We start from the raw sequence: 17500 nt of genomic DNA on the forward strand, positions 1-17500 counted from the left end.
GGCCGGTTCTCCACTGGTCCTCCATGACCCTGTGGCCGGTTCTCCACTGGTCCTCCATGACCCTGTGGCCGGTTCTCCACTGGTCCTCCATGACCCTGTGGCCGGTTCTCCACTGGTCCTCCATGACCCTGTGGCCGGTTCTCCACTGGTCCTTCATGACCCTGTGGCCGGTTCTCCACTGGTCCTTCATGACCCTGTGGCCGGTTCTCCACTGGTCCTTCCTCTGAGCACTTTTGATAGAGACTGACCACTGCAGACCGGGAACACCCCACAAGAGCTGCAGTTTTGGAGATGCTCTGACCCAGTCGTCTAGCCGTCACAATCTGGCCCTTGTCAAACTCGCTCAAATCCTTACGCTTGCCCATTTTTCCTGCTTCTAACACATCAACTCTGAGGACAACATGTTCACTTGCTGCCTAATATATCAGATCATCAGTGTTATTAATGTTATGCCTGATTGTGACGCACCTGTTAAGCGCCTGTGCTTGTGTGCTGAGCGCCTGCGCGTGGTCCTCGGCCCTGTACACCATCTGTAGGGCGTCTCTTCTGGTCAGATCCATCACTAAAGCGTCCACATGCTTCCTGAGATTCGGACTCCAGCCTTCCAGATGGTTCCTCATCTCCTCCAGAGTCTGGAAACACAAACGCATCACCTGGAGTTACACTCACCGCGCCGGATACGACTAAACAGAGTCATGTGACGTAGAAACGCCTCTCACCGCCGTGCCGTTGTCCATGTCTCCGGCCACATTGAGGGCATCGGTCAGCAGGTCTTGAGCTTCCTGTACTTGGGCTTCTACTTCCTGGTTCAGACGGCTCAAATTGTTGCTGGAGATCTGGAGAAAGAGATGAGAGAGATCATAACTCCAGTAAAACAGCTGTTCTCTATGGGAATATAGATATTTATTGCAGTGATCAAAGCTGAATTATTATGGTGCGTTCACACCAGACGCGATGAAGCGTTTCGCGCGAGTTATTTACATTTTAAGACAATGCAAAGACGCGAATAGACATGTGACACTGCTATATTAGGTATACCCATACTTTATAATATAAATGTGAAGGAGAATGAAATACTGTAATAAATGTAAAGGTATGATTCAACTGGTTTCAGGCCCTAATTGGAGTGCTATGTCTTTGGCATGTGGGACTTTTATGTTTGGTGCAGAAACATCCTGGGGTTGACTTTTATTTTGACAGGAGGGCACCTTGGAACAGGAAGGCCTTCTGTAGAGGAAATGGCCAAGCCAGGTTTTTGGAGAGGAGAGGAGCAAAAGACCAAATAAAAGGGTGATTTTTAGTCTTGTCCTTTGAAGTCGTTTATGGTAGTGATGGTGAAGTGAAGCTTTCAACACAATTGTATCAGAAAAAGGTTCATTACTCGTAGCTTTTCATGTCGCAAAATGTTTTGCAACCATTATTTTAGAAGCAAAAATTACATAACGGATAGATGAATGAATAAATGAATCAATCAATAAATTAAATACAAGACAACAATCTGTTCCATTGCATACTCCTAGTAACTCACACCAATAAAGATAACATTTTGTATTGTGAATGTGGACATTTTTCCTGTTTGTGAACAAATAAAACTTGTGTATAAAGGAAGTAGACTAAATAAATGCAGGTGCATGCACACAAAGAAACACACACACACACACACACATATATATATATACAATATATATACAACCCCAAATCAGAAAAAGTTGGGACAGTATGGAAAACGCAAATAAATAAAAAAGAAGTGATTTCTACATTTACTTTTACTTGTATTTCATTGCAGACAATATGAACACAAAATATTTCATGTTTTGTCTGGTCAACTTCATGTCATTTGTAAATATGCATCCTTTCCTGTCATTCAGACCTGCAACACATTTCAAAAAAAGTTGGGACAGGAGCAATTTTGGGCTAGTAATGAGGTAAAATGGTTAAATAATGATGTGCTTTGAAACAGGTGATGTCAACAGGTGATTGTAATTATGATTTGGTACAAAAGCAGCATCCAAGACAGGTCTAATCCTTTAGGAGCAAAGATGGGCAGAGGATCACCAGTTTGCCAACAAATACGTGAGAAAATTGTAGAAATGTTTAAAAACAATGTTCCTCAAAGAAAGATAGGAAGAGATTTGGATATTTCACATTCAACAGTGCATAACATAATTAAAAGATTCAAGGAATCTGGAAAGGACAAGGGCGCAAGCCTAAGCTGAACAACCGTGATCTCCGATCCCTCAGGCGGCACTGCATCAAGAATCGTCATTCATCTAGAAGCGATATCACCACATGGGCTCAGGACTACTTTGGCAAACCTTTGTCAAGTACCACAATACGTAGTTACATCCACAAATGCCAGTTCAAACTGTACTGTGCCAAAAGGAAGCCCTATGTTAACAGTGTCCAGAAGCGGCGTCGACTTCTCTGGGCTCGAGGCATCTGGGATGGACCATCACACAGTGGAAACGTGTACTGTGCTCAGATGAAGCAGTATTTGAGGTATTTTTTGGGAGGAATGGACGCCGTGTGCTCCGGACCAAAGAAGAAAAGGATCATCCAGACTGTTACCAGCAACAAGTCCAAAAGCCAGGGTCTGTCATGGTATGGGGTTGTGTCAGTGCCCTTGGCAAAGGTAACTTGCACTTCTGTGAAGGCACCATTAATGCTGAAAAATACATAGAGATTTTGGAGCATAATATGCTGCCTTCAAGAAGACATCTTTTCCAGGGACGTCCATGCATATTTCAACAAGACAATGCAAAACCACATTCTGCACACATTACAAAGTCCTGGCTGCGGAGGAAGAGGGTTCGGGTACTTGACTGGCCTGCCTCAGTCCCGACCTGTCTCCAATAGAGAATGTGTGGAAGACCCCGTACTGTTGCCCACCTTAAGACTTGTTTGCAGGAAGAATGGGACAAAATTACACCTGAAACACTTCATCACTTGGTGTCTTCAGTCCCTAAACGTCTTTTAAGTGTTGTGAAAAGGAATGGCAACATTACAAAATGGTAAATGCTTTACTGTCCCAACTTTTTTGAAATGTGTTGCAGGTCTGAATGACAGGAAAGGATGCATATTTACAAATGACATGAAGTTGACCAGACAAAACATTAAATATTTTGTGTTCATATTGTCTGCAATGAAATACAAGTCAAAGTAAATTTAGAAATCACTTCTTTTTTTTATTTATTTGCGTTTTCCATACTGTCCCAACTTTTTCTGATTTGGGGTTGTATATATCCCTCTGGGGCTCTTCGTTCATTTCTGACCCGAATTTTTTTAAATATCCATCCAATATCTTCTGCTTATCCGGGGCCGGGTCGTGGGGGCAACAGTCTAAGCAGAGACGCCCAGACTTCCCTCTCCCTAGCCTCCTCCTCCAGCTCTTCCGGGGGAACCCCGAGGCGTTCCCAGGCCAGCCGGGATACATAATCCCTCCAGCGTGTCCTAGGTCTTCCCTGGGGCCTCCTCCCGGTGAAACGTGCCTGGAACACCTCCCTGGGAAGGCGTCCAGGAGGCATCCGAAATAGATGCCCGATGTTGCAGAGGCGTGTCAGCCAAGACAGCCCCACAACATCCAGAGACTTGAGGTACTCAGGGCGGATCTCATCCAACCCCGGTGCCTTGTCACAGAGGAGCTTTTTAACCACCTCAATGACTTCAGCCCGGGTGATGGACGAGTCCACCTACGAGTCCTCAGCCACTGCTTCCTCAATGGAAGGCGTGATGGCGGGATTGAGGAGATCCTCAAAGTTTTCCTTCCACCGCCCGACGACATCCCCAGTTGAGGTCAACTTGTGCCCATCTCCACTGTAAACAGTGTTGGTAGGGCACTGCTTCCCCCTCCTGAGGTGTCGAACGGTTTGCCAGAATCTCTTCGAGGCCAACCCATGGCCTCACCGAACTCTTACCAGGCCCGATTTTTTGCCTCCCTGACTACCCGGGCTGCAGTCCGCTTGGCCTGCCGGTACCTGTCAGCTGCCTCCGGAGTCCCACAAGCCAGCCAGGCCCGATAGAACTCCTTCTTCAGCTTGACGGCATCCCTTACTTCCACCACCGGGTTTGGGGATTGCCGCCTCGACAGGCACCGGAGACCTTACGGACACAGCTCCGAGCGGCCGCAGCGACAATGGAGGTGGAGAACATGGTCCACTCGGACTCAATATCTCCAGACTCCCTCGGGATCCGGTCGAAGCTCTGCCGGAGGTGGGAGTTGAAGATCTCTCTGACAGGGGGCTCGGCCAAACGTTCCCAACAGACCCTCACAGTGCGTTTGGGTCTGCCGAGTCTGTCCAGCTTCCTCCCCCGCCATCGTATCCAACCCACCACCAGGTGGTGATCAGTTGACAGCTCTGCCCCTCTCTTCAGCCGAGTGTCCAAGACATACGGCCGAAGTTCTTATGACACGACCACAACGTCGATCATCGACCTCCAGCCTAGGGTGTCCTGGTGCCACGTGCACTGATGGACACCCTTATGCTTGAACATGGTGTTCGTTATGGAGAAACCGTGGCTAGCCCAGAAATCCAATAACAGAACACTGCTCGGGTTCAGATCGGGGGGGGGACACGCAAATGAGGCGGATTCGCGTCCTTCGCGCCGCGCGAAACACGCCTTCCACGCCACGGGACCACCAGACACACATCAACGCACCTTTCCATTGACTTAACATTGAAATCACTTGCGTCAGACGATCTATTCGCGTTTGGTGTGAACGCAGCATTACACGCGAATGGTGCTTTTGTGCATTCAAGCGTTTGAAGCGAATTCGCATCTGACGCCCGAGTTGAAAAATTGGAACTTTGGCGTCGATTCGAGGCGCGTTAACCAATCAGGACCAAAAAGTTTTACGACTTTTGCAGGTAAGAATGTAGTTGTTTAAAGCTCAAATCTGTGGTTTATTTATAAAGAGTGTTTTTGGAGCACTCATAACCCCGGCGAGAGCAGCCTTTCCTCGGCCAGTCCTTCTGTGGTTAAACATCAGATACAATTCGTCTTGTGTAGATCTTGCGGCTGATCTTTGCGCTCATGAATCATCATTTGTTGTCTGCCAAATCATTTTGACTGAGGGCAAAGAGAAGTTTCATAACTTTACTTTTTAAGGATATTTAAATACACATGCAGTGAAGATAATGTAGGCGTTGCCTGGACCACATTTGTGTGGCTATTAATGTTTAATATATATTTTTAATGAAAATGAAAAGAGGCAGAGTGGTGTTTTATGACAAAATTTTCCTGGAGCACCTTGAACGCGCGTCTATTTCGCTTTAAACACTCACATTTCTACGCGCGTCCAATTCGCCGCGGGCGCGCGAATGGATTCAAAATGTTCACACGTCAAACTAGACGCGGTATACGCAATTTTGATGCTCTATTCGTGTTTGGTGTGAACGCAGCATAACGCGTATCGCGCAAGACGCTCAATTCACGTCATTCGTTTGAACTGGACACCCGAATGAGGCGGAATCACGTCCTTCGCACTGCGCGAAACGCGCCTTTCCATTGACTTAACATTGAAATCACTCGCGCCAGATGCTCTATTCGCATCTGGTGTGAACGCAGCATTAGTGTCGTCTCTGCTGAAGACTCACTGTGAGCTGCTGCTGGTGGATCTGGATGTCCCGGAGCAGACGCCGGCTGTGGTTGTTGTGTCTCTGGGCCGTGGTCAGGCCGTCCTGGACGCTCAGGAGCCGCTGCTCGTGTCTGCCGAGTGTTGAGGAGATGTTCTCCAGTCTGAACTGGTTGTGACCAAGCGGCTGCGACATCTCGTCCTGAACCCTCCGCAGCACAGACACTGCAGAACTGAACACACACACACACACACTCCATTAGAAACCGAGCATGTGTTTGCACAGGTGAGTGATGGACGCAGGTGTTCCGTGCCTGAGCGCGCTCTGAGCAGTCGAGCTGCAGTGTGTCAGATCAATGCTCCGGATCTTCTCCAGCGCCGCACTCGCCTCCTCCAGCAGGAACGAGCGGTTCACTTCATCCAGACCGCCGTCCGTCGTCACATTCACAGAGCGCACCTGCTCCATCAGGCCTGAACCAATCACAAACCAGCAGAGATGAGCTCAGCAGCCAATCAAATCAGGTTCTTAAAGGGATAGTTCACCCAAAAATGAAGATTAGCCCATGATTTCCTCTCCCTCAAGTCATCTGAGGTGTGTGTGACATTCTTCTTTCAGACGGATAAAATCTGAGTTATATTACACAAGTCCAGGCTAATCCAAGCATTAGAATTGGATTCATAGTTGCTCTGTTTCTGAAGTCCATAAAAAGTGCATCTGTCCGTCATATAACTGCTCCACACGGCTCTGGGGTGTTAATAAAGGCCTTCTGAAGCGAATCGACGCGTTTGAAAAATATCCATATTTAAAACTTTATCAAGTAAACTTTCGGCCGACCGCCTTCCACGTCATGACGAGCGGACCTGAGCGTTAGTCTTTCCATCCGCAGGGGAACTTTCAACACTTTTTCCATAAATTGAACAGGGAAGGCGGTCGGCCGAAAGTTTACTTGATAAAGTTATAAATATGGATATTTTTCTTACACAAACGCGTCGATTCGCTTCAGAAGGCCTTTATTAACACCCCAGAGCCGCTGGAGCAGTTATATGACGGACAGATGCACTTTTTATGGACTTCAAAAACAGAGCAACTATGAATCCAATTCTAATGCTTGGATTAGCCTGGACTTTTGTAATATAACTCTTTATTCGTCTGAAAGAACAATGTCATACACACCTAGAATGACTTGAGGGCGAGTAAATTATGGGCTAATTTTCATTTTTGGGTGAACTATCCCTTTAATAACTGTGTTATACATCACTGTGTTACCGTAGATGGCAGAATGAGTGTTATTGATGAGCTCCAGCAGCCGTTTGCCCTGTGTGAGTCTGTCCTCAGAGGTCAGCAGCACATCTTCACTGCCATCGAACACACTCTGCACCTGCACACACACACACACACACACACACACACTGAGCATCAGCATCAGTCGCCCGTCGCCATGGTTACCATGAGGAGGGATGCGAGCGGTACCTGCTGCTGCAGGTCAGTGATGTGCTCGCTCAGGTTGCTCAAGCGTTGCTCTCCTGCGGTCAGCTGATGATCTGGACTCTGCTCCCACGACATCAAACTCTGGAAAGGATGTTTACACATGCATGATGCATACTAATGTTACATGACTGACGCTTTATGCATGCAGACTAGGTCACGTGACTGACCTTGACCTCTCGGGTCTGGTTCTCCAGGGTCATCAGCTGGCTGTAGGGGGCGACAACCACACCGGACAGGTTCAGAGACGCGGCCGAGCCGTCTAAAGCGTCCAGATCGTCCAACAGCACTCCAGTGCAGCCGTCGTCACACGCTGCAGAAACATGAGCCGAATCAACACTGAGCCGAATCAACACTGGACAGAATCAACACTGAGCCAAATCAACACTGAGCCGAATCAACACTGGACAGAATCAACACTGAGCCAAATCAACACTGAGCCGAATCAACACTGAGCCGAATCAACACTGGACAGAATCAACACTGAGCCGAATCAACACTGAGCCGAATCAACACTGAGCCGAATCAACACTGAGCCAAATCAACACTGACAGAATCAACACTGAGCCAAATCAACACTGAGCCAAATCAACACTGGACAGAATCAACACTGAGCCGAATCAACACTGAGCCGAATCAACACTGAGCCGAATCAACACTGGGCCGAATCAACACTGGGCCGAATCAACACTAAACAGAATCAGCACTGAACAGAATCAGCACTGAACAGAATCAACACTGAACTGAATCAACACTGAACTGAATCAACACTGAACTGAATCAACACTAAACAGAATCAACACTGAACTGAATCAACACTGAACTGAATCAACACTGAACTGAATCAACACTCAACACTGAACTGAATCAACACTGAACTGAATCAACACTGAACTGAATCAACACTACTGTAAACAGAATCAACACTGGACCAAATCAACACTGAACTGAATCTACACTGAACTGAATCAACACTGAACTGAATCAACACTGAACTGAATTGAGCTGAAAACAACACTATCAACTGAAATTGAATTTGTTTAATAGTTGATGGATTCTGTAACATCGACACTGTTATTTTCTGGTTTATCACGCGAAGCATCTTTGAAACATCTGTAGAAATAAGGCTGACTTACACACACACTGTTCGCTGACCAGCACATGTCTCTCCTGGCACTGGTCACACAGGTGACCTCTGACCCCGGCCTTGCACTCGCAGCGGCCCGTCTGTCCGTCACAGATGGCGTGCGCTGACCCCGCCTCACTGCACTGGCACGTCTGGCACCGCCCGCCCGGCTCCGACGGGTTACCATAGTAACCGACCGAACACCTGAGAGACGCGGGAGAGAGCGTTAGCACACGAGTGTGTGTTTGCGTGTGTGCCGTGATGTCACATGACCTCACCTCTCACAGTAGCGGCCCTCATACCCCTCCTCACAGCGGTCACAGCGGAAGTCTCCAGCGCCCTCTAGCACACACGTCGCGCTGAAGCTACACACACGCAAAATATACTTTCATTACATAACACTATTTATATGCTTATTTACATACACACAGTCATGTGATCTCACCTCTGACCCCGCAGCGGACAGGCACACAGCGAGCAGTCACTGACGGAGCCCTGCACCTTCCCATAATGCCCTGCGGCGCACACGTGGCAGTGCTCTCCTGCGGTGTTGTGCTGACATCCCTGAACACACCATAGTTTAAGCATCATTTTCTCTTTATTATCAGGTTTAAAGCAGGTTTAAAGCAGGTTTAAAGCAGGGTTAAAGCAGGGTTAAAGAAGGGTTAAAGAAGGGTTAAAGCAGGTTTAAAGCAGGGTTAAAGCAGGTTTAAAGCAGGTTTAAAGCAGGTTTAAAGCAGGGTTAAAGAAGGGTTAAAGAAGGGTTAAAGCAGGTTTAAAGCAGGGTTAAAGCAGGTTTAAAGCAGGGTTAAAGCAGGTTTAAAGCAGGGTTAAAGCAGGTTTAAAGCAGGGTTAAAGCAGGTTTAAAGCAGGGTTAAAGCAGGTTTAAAGCAGGGTTAAAGCAGGTTTAAAGCAGGGTTAAAGCAGGTTTAAGGCAGGGTTAAAGAAGGTTTAAAGCAGGGTTAAAGCAGGGTTAAAGCAAGTTTAAAGAAGGTTAAAAGCAGGTTTAAAGCAGGGTTAAAGCAGGGTTAAAGCAGGTTTAAAGCAGGTTTAAAGCAGGTTTAAAGCAGGGTTAAAGCAGGTTTAAAGCAGGTTTAAAGCAGGGTTAAAGCAGGTTTAAAGCAGGGTTAAAGCAGGGTTAAAGCAGGTTTAAAACAGGTTTAAAGCAGGGTTAAAGCAGGTTTAAGGCAGGGTTAAAGAAGGTTAAAAGCAGGGTTAAAGCAGGTTTAAAGCAGGTTTAAAACAGGTTTAAAGCAGGGTTAAAGCAGGTTTAAAGCCGGGTTAAAGCAGGGTTAAAGCAGGGTTAAAGCAGGTTTAAAGCAGGTTTAAAGCAGGTTTAAAGCAGGTTTAAAGCAGGGTTAAAGCAGGTTTAAAGCAGGGTTAAAGCAGGGTTAAAGCAGGTTTAAAGCAGGTTTAAAGCAGGTATAAAGCAGGTTTATCGGCCTGGATTTCCTCACCAGACATTGGCCCGTCTCCAGGTCACATGACAGACTGTGGTTGTTGCACCGGCACGGGACGCAGGGCCGAATGATCGGCCGGTTTCGGCCCTTCATGTTGAGCTCAGACACGGCCTGACGGTAATGACCCGGAGCACACTCCTGCAGCAGAGCATGATGGGTAAAAACATCAGGAAAGGATGTGATAGTATCTCAATCAAACATTTTTATTGTTGTATTATATTATATTATAAATGATTAATTCTATATATTTATATTTTACTATACAATATATAAAATTTAAACAGCATACAAATAATACAAAATGATGTCATGTAAAGTCAAGTCTCTGACCTGACAGGAGAGTCCGGCGTATCCCAGCGGACACTCACACGTCTCCACCAGCCGCGCCTCTTCTCCGCCCTCGGGAACCTCCTCCGCCTCCAGCGCCGTCTCCATGGAGATATTAGAGATGCTGGAGAGAGACAGAAACAGGTTCAGGCGTGTCTTACAGGGATTGGTCAGGATGTTATCCTGGAGGAACATGTGACTGACCGGCTCTGCTGCAGCCCTGACCCGTAGGACGCCTTGATGAGGACGTACTCCAGGTTACTCAGCACTGACAGGAAGTCTGCGTGGCTCACTGCTTCATCCGACACGGAGTTGAAATACTTCCACTTGTGCTGCACACAGACAGGAGGAGCGGTCAGAGATGGGCTTCAGGACACACACACACACACACACACACACACACACACGGCCAGAGACGGGCTTCAGGACACACACACACGGCCAGAGACGGGCTTCAGGACACACACACACACACACACGCGGCCAGAGACGGGCTTCAGGACACACACACACACACACACGGCCAGAGACGGGCTTCAGGACACACACACACGGCCAGAGACGGGCTTCAGGACACACACACACACACACGCGGCCAGAGACGGGCTTCAGGACACACACACACACACACACGGCCAGAGACGGGCTTCAGGACACACACACACGGCCAGAGACGGGCTTCAGGACACACACACACACACACACGGCCAGAGACGGGCTTCAGGACACACACACACACGGCCAGAGACGGGCTTCAGGACACACACACACACACGGCCAGAGACGGGCTTCAGGACACACACACACGGCCAGAGACGGGCTTCAGGACACACACACACACACACACGCGGCCAGAGACGGGCTTCAGGACACACACACACACACACACGGCCAGAGACGGGCTTCAGGACACACACACACGGCCAGAGACGGGCTTCAGGACACACACACACACACGGCCAGAGACGGGCTTCAGGACACACACACACACGGCCAGAGACGGGCTTCAGGACACACACACACACACGGCCAGAGACGGGCTTCAGGACACACACACACACACGGCCAGAGACGGGCTTCAGGACACACACACACACGGCCAGAGACGGGCTTCAGGACACACACACACACACACGGCCAGAGACGGGCTTCAGGACCAGTGTTGGGGAAAGTTACTTTGAAAAGTAATGCATTACAATATTGCGTTACTCCCTTAACAACTAACTAATTGAGTTACTTAGTTACTTTTGAAGAAAAGTAATGCGTTACGTTACTTTTGCGTTACTTTTTCTCACCTGAGCTGGGCTTGTTTTTGTTTTGTTTTTATAACAAAAAGTTATATTTTTGTGTAACGGTAAAGACCTCTTCATTCCAAAATGTAAATAATGCGCCCCAGGCTGAGGTAAAGATGCAGATTCCCTCATGAACACTAGAGGGCGCAGCTCTGGATAATGGAGAAGAGGACGCAGGAGAAAAAAGTTTTACCAATAAAAACTAAAAATCTAGTCATTTTCATCATCAGCAGCAGCAAGACATTGGTAAATTAAATATAAAGGTAGATTATACATAAAAATAGTTGTTTTATTTAACATTTAATTATTGGAGGTTTGCATAGTATTCTGATTTTGCATTTGACTGATTTTATTCATTTTGAGGAGGACAGAATCTTTATTGTGCAAGTGAGATGAATAACTGCTCACATTTAGTCTAGAACTACAATAACCATCATGTTCACACACACACAAACACACACACACACACACACACACACACACACACACACACACACACACACACACACCTCTGCACTAACTCTCAACATGAGGACCGGAGAGCTGTCAGTCACATTAATGTGAAAAAGTAACGCAGATATTTTGTTGTAAATTTGAAAAGTAATGCGTTACTTTACTAGTTACTTGGAAAAAGTAATATTATTACGTAACTCAAGTTACTTGTAATGCGTTACCCCCAACACTGCTCAGGACACACACACAAACACACACACACGGCCAGAGCCGGAGAGAGCAGACTCACCTCGGTCAGAGGGACTTCCTGTGCCGAGCGGACGCCGTTTTCCGGCGCGGGAGCGTCCGTGTAGATGACCAGCCTGCGCAGGTGTCCGCCCCTCATCAGAACCTGCGGCTCGTGATTGGCCAGCCCGACGCCATCAAGGGCGAAGAAGGCCAGCGTGTAGGAGAGCCTTCCTCCGTACGACAGCAGCTACAACACACACACCATCAGCACAACAGCATTCGCTACTTCACTCCACAGTTACTAAAGCATTATTATAAAGCATATGTTGTACCTCATTACTGTGGTTCTGTATCTCATTACTGTGGTATTACTGTGGTTCTGTATCTCATTACTGTGGTATTTCTGTGGTTCTGTACCTCATTACTGTGGTATTACTGTGGTTCTGTACCTCATTACTGTGGTATTACTGTGGTTCTGTATCTCATTACTGTGGTAGTACTGTGGTTCTGTACCTCATTACTGTGGTATTTCTGTGGTTCTGTACCTCATTACTGTGGTATTACTGTGGTTCTGTATCTCATTACTGTGGTATTACTGTGGTTCTGTATCTCATTACTGTGGTATTACTGTGGTTCTGTATCTCATTACTGTGGTATTACTGTGGTTCTGTACCTCATTACTGTGGTATTACTGTGGTTCTGTACCTCATTACTGTGGTATTACTGTGGTTCTGTACCTCATTACTGTGGTATTACTGTGGTTCTGTATCTCATTACTGTGGTATTACTGTGGTTCTGTATCTCATTACTGTGGTATTTCTGTGGTTCTGTACCTCATTACTGTGGTATTACTGTGGTTCTGTATCTCATTACTGTGGTATTACTGTGGTTCTGTACCTCATTACTGTGGTATTACTGTGGTTCTGTACCTCATTACTGTGGTATTACTGTGGTTCTGTATCTCATTACTGTGGTATTTCTGTGGTTCTGTACCTCATTACTGTGGTATTACTGTGGTTCTGTACCTCATTACTGTGGTATTACTGTGGTTCTGTACCTCATTACTGTGGTATTACTGTGGTTCTGTACCTCATTACTGTGGTATTACTGTGGTTCTGTATCTCATTACTGTGGTATTTCTGTGGTTCTGTACCTCATTACTGTGGTATTACTGTGGTTCTGTATCTCATTACTGTGGTATTACTGTGGTTCTGTACCTCATTACTGTGGTATTACTGTGGTTCTGTACCTCATTACTGTGGTATTACTGTGGTTCTGTATCTCATTACTGTGGTATTTCTGTGGTTCTGTACCTCATTACTGTGGTATTACTGTGGTTCTGTACCTCATTACTGTGGTATTACTGTGGTTCTGTATCTCATTACTGTGGTATTTCTGTGGTTCTGTACCTCATTACTGTGGTATTACTGTGGTTCTGTATCTCATTACTGTGGTATTACTGTGGTTCTGTATCTCATTACTGTGGTATTACTGTGGTTCTGTATCTCATTACTGTGGTATTACTGTGGTTCTGTATCTCATTACTGTGGTATTACTGTGGTTCTGTACCTCATTACTGTGGTATTACTGTGGTTCTGTATCTCATTACTGTGGTATTACTGTGGTTCTGTATCTCATTACTGTGGTATTACTGTGGTTCTGTACCTCATTACTGTGGTATTACTGTGGTTCTGTATCTCATTACTGTGGTATTTCTGTGGTTCTGTACCTCATTACTGTGGTATTACTGTGGTTCTGTATCTCATTACTGTGGTATTACTGTGGTTCTGTATCTCATTACTGTGGTATTACTGTGGTTCTGTATCTCATTACTGTGGTATTTCTGTGGTTCTGTACCTCATTACTGTGGTATTACTGTGGTTCTGTATCTCATTACTGTGGTATGTCTGTGGTTCTGTACCTCATTACTGTGGTATTACTGTGGTTATGTACCTCATTACTGTGGTATTACTGTGGTTCTGTATCTCATTACTGTGGTATTACTGTGGTTCTGTACCTCATTACTGTGGTATTACTGTGGTTCTGTACCTCATTACTGTGGTATTACTGTGGTTATGTACCTCATTACTGTGGTATTACTGTGGTTCTGTACCTCATTACTGTGGTATTACCGTGGTTCTGTATCTCATTACTGTGGTATTTCTGTGGTTCTGTATCTCATTACTGTGGTATTTCTGCGGTTCTGTACCTCATTACTGTGGTATTTCTGCGGTTCTGTACCTCATTACTGTGGTATTTCTGTGGTTCTGTACCTCATTACTGTGGTATTACTGTGGTTCTGTATCTCATTACTGTGGTATTACTGTGGTTCTGTACCTCATTACTGTGGTATTACTGTGGTTCTGTATCTCATTACTGTGGTATTTCTGTGGTTCTGTACCTCATTACTGTGGTATTACTGTGGTTCTGTATCTCATTACTGTGGTATTTCTGTGGTTCTGTACCTCATTACTGTGGTATTACTGTGGTTCTGTACCTCATTACTGTGGTATTACTGTGGTTCTGTACCTCATTACTGTGGTATTACTGTGGTTCTGTACCTCATTACTGTGGTATTACTGTGGTTCTGTACCTCATTACTGTGGTATTACTGTGGTTCTTTATCTCATTACTGTGGTATTTCTGTGGTTCTGTACCTCATTACTGTGGTATTACTGTGGTTCTGTATCTCATTACTGTGGTATTACTGTGGTTCTGTATCTCATTACTGTGGTATTACTGTGGTTCTGTACCTCATTACTGTGGTATTACTGTGGTTCTGTATCTCATTACTGTGGTATTACTGTGGTTCTGTACCTCATTACTGTGGTATTACTGTGGTTCTGTACCTCATTACTGTGGTATTACTGTGGTTCTGTACCTCATTACTGTGGTATTACTGTGGTTCTGTACCTCATTACTGTGGTATTACTGTGGTTCTGTATCTCATTACTGTGGTATTTCTGTGGTTCTGTACCTCATTACTGTGGTATTACTGTGGTTCTGTACCTCATTACTGTGGTATTACTGCGGTTCTGTACCTCATTACTGTGGTATTACTGTGGTTCTGTACCTCATTACTGTGGTATTTCTGTGGTTCTGTACCTCATTACTGTGGTATTACTGTGGTTCTGTATCTCATTACTGTGGTATTTCTGTGGTTCTGTACCTCATTACTGTGGTATTACTGTGGTTCTGTATCTCATTACTGTGGTATTTCTGTGGTTCTGTACCTCATTACTGTGGTATTACTGTGGTTCTGTACCTCATTACTGTGGTATTACTGTGGTTCTGTACCTCATTACTGTGGTATTTCTGTGGTTCTGTACCTCATTACTGTGGTATTTCTGTGGTTCTGTACCTCATTACTGTGGTATTACCGTGGTTCTGTACCTCATTAATGTGGTATTACTGTGGTTCTGTATCTCATTACTGTGGTATTTCTGTGGTTCTGTACCTCATTACTGTGGTATTACTGTGGTTCTGTATCTCATTACTGTGGTATTACTGTGGTTCTGTACCTCATTACTGTGGTATTACTGTGGTTCTGTATCTCATTACTGTGGTATTTCTGTGGTTCTGTACCTCATTACTGTGGTATTACTGTGGTTCTGTACCTCATTACTGTGGTATTACTGTGGTTCTGTACCTCATTACTGTGGTATTTCTGTGGTTCTGTACCTCATTACTGTGGTATTTCTGTGGTTCTGTACCTCATTACTGTGGTATTACCGTGGTTCTGTACCTCATTAATGTGGTATTACTGTGGTTCTGTATCTCATTACTGTGGTATTTCTGTGGTTCTGTACCTCATTACTGTGGTATTACTGTGGTTCTGTATCTCATTACTGTGGTATTACTGTGGTTCTGTACCTCATTACTGTGGTATTACTGTGGTTCTGTACCTCATTACTGTGGTATTACTGTGGTTCTGTATCTCATTACTGTGGTATTTCTGTGGTTCTGTATCTCATTACTGTGGTATTACTGTGGTTCTGTACCTCATTACTGTGGTATTACTGTGGTTCTGTACCTCATTACTGTGGTATTACTGTGGTTCTGTACCTCATTACTGTGGTATTACTGTGGTTCTGTACCTCATTACTGTGGTATTACTGTGGTTCTGTACCTCATTACTGTGGTATTACTGTGGTTCTGTATCTCAGTACTGTGGTATTACTGTGGTTCTGTATCTCATTACTGTGGTATTACTGTGGTTCTGTACCTCATTACTGTGGTATTACTGTGGTTCTGTACCTCATTACTGTGGTATTACTGTGGTTCTGTACCTCATTACTGTGGTATTACTGTGGTTCTGTATCTCATTACTGTGGTATTTCTGTGGTTCTGTACCTCATTACTGTGGTATTACTGTGGTTCTGTACCTCATTACTGTGGTATTACTGTGGTTCTGTACCTCATTACTGTGGTATTACTGTGGTTCTGTACCTCATTACTGTGGTTTTACTGTGGTTCTGTACCTCATTACTGTGGTATTACTGTGGTTCTGTACCTCATTACTGTGGTATTACTGTGGTTCTGTACCTCATTACTGTGGTATTTATGTGGTTCTGTACCTCATTACTGTGGTATTACTGTGGTTCTGTATCTCATTACTGTGGTATTACTGTGGTTCTGTATCTCATTACTGTGGTATTTCTGTGGTTCTGTACCTCATTACTGTGGTATTACTGTGGTTCTGTACCTCATTACTGTGGTATTACTGTGGTTCTGTATCTCATTACTGTGGTATTACTGTGGTTCTGTATCTCATTACTGTGGTATTTCTGTGGTTCTGTACCTCATTACTGTGGTATTTCTGTGGTTCTGTACCTCATTACTGTGGTATTTCTGTGGTTCTGTACCTCATTACTGTGGTATTACTGTGGTTCTGTACCTCATTACTGTGGTATTACTGTGGTTCTGTATCTCATTACTGTGGTATTTCTGTGGTTCTGTACCTCATTACTGTGGTATTACTGTGGTTCTGTACCTCATTACTGTGGTATTACTGTGGTTCTGTACCTCATTACTGTGGTATTACTGTGGTTCTGTATCTCATTACTGTGGTATTTCTGTGGTTCTGTACCTCATTACTGTGGTATTACTGTGGTTCTGTACCTCATTACTGTGGTATTACTGTGGTTATGTACCTCATTACTGTGGTATTACTGTGGTTATGTACCTCATTACTGTGGTATTACTGTGGTTCTGTATCTCATTACTGTGGTATTTCTGTGGTTCTGTACCTTATTACTGTGGTATTACTGTGGTTCTGTATCTCATTACTGTGGTATTACTGTGGTTCTGTATCTCATTACTGTGGTATTACTGTGGTTCTGTACCTCATTACTGTGGTATTACTGTGGTTCTGTACCTCATTACTGTGGTATTACTGTGGTTCTGTACCTCATTACTGTGGTATTACTGTGGTTCTGTACCTCATTACTGTGCTATTTCTGTGGTTCTGTACCTCATTACTGTGGTATTTATGTGGTTCTGTACCTCATTACTGTGGTATTACCGTGGTTCTGTACCTCATTAATGTGGTATTAC

At 45.1% G+C, this 17500-nt stretch overlaps 1 protein-coding gene across 1 annotated transcript in view; it reads right to left on the minus strand.

Annotated features, from left to right (window-relative positions):
- Positions 1-17500, minus strand: part of lama1 (laminin, alpha 1) — a gene marked incomplete at its 5' end in the record, with an annotated part of 64061 nt that overhangs the window by 12582 nt on the left and 33979 nt on the right. Inside the window, 14 exon segments of the mRNA XM_079806857.1 lie at positions 469-632; positions 720-836; positions 5595-5805; positions 5887-6043; positions 6840-6951; positions 7044-7142; positions 7229-7371; positions 8195-8388; positions 8463-8549; positions 8630-8748; positions 9642-9782; positions 9975-10095; positions 10176-10303; positions 12006-12191. Of these exon segments, the coding sequence (XP_079662983.1) occupies positions 469-632; positions 720-836; positions 5595-5805; positions 5887-6043; positions 6840-6951; positions 7044-7142; positions 7229-7371; positions 8195-8388; positions 8463-8549; positions 8630-8748; positions 9642-9782; positions 9975-10095; positions 10176-10303; positions 12006-12191 (1979 nt within the window).

The sequence above is a fragment of the Gobio gobio genome (genome assembly GCF_949357685.1).
Source record: "Gobio gobio genome assembly, chromosome: 23".
NCBI lineage: Eukaryota > Metazoa > Chordata > Actinopteri > Cypriniformes > Gobionidae > Gobio > Gobio gobio.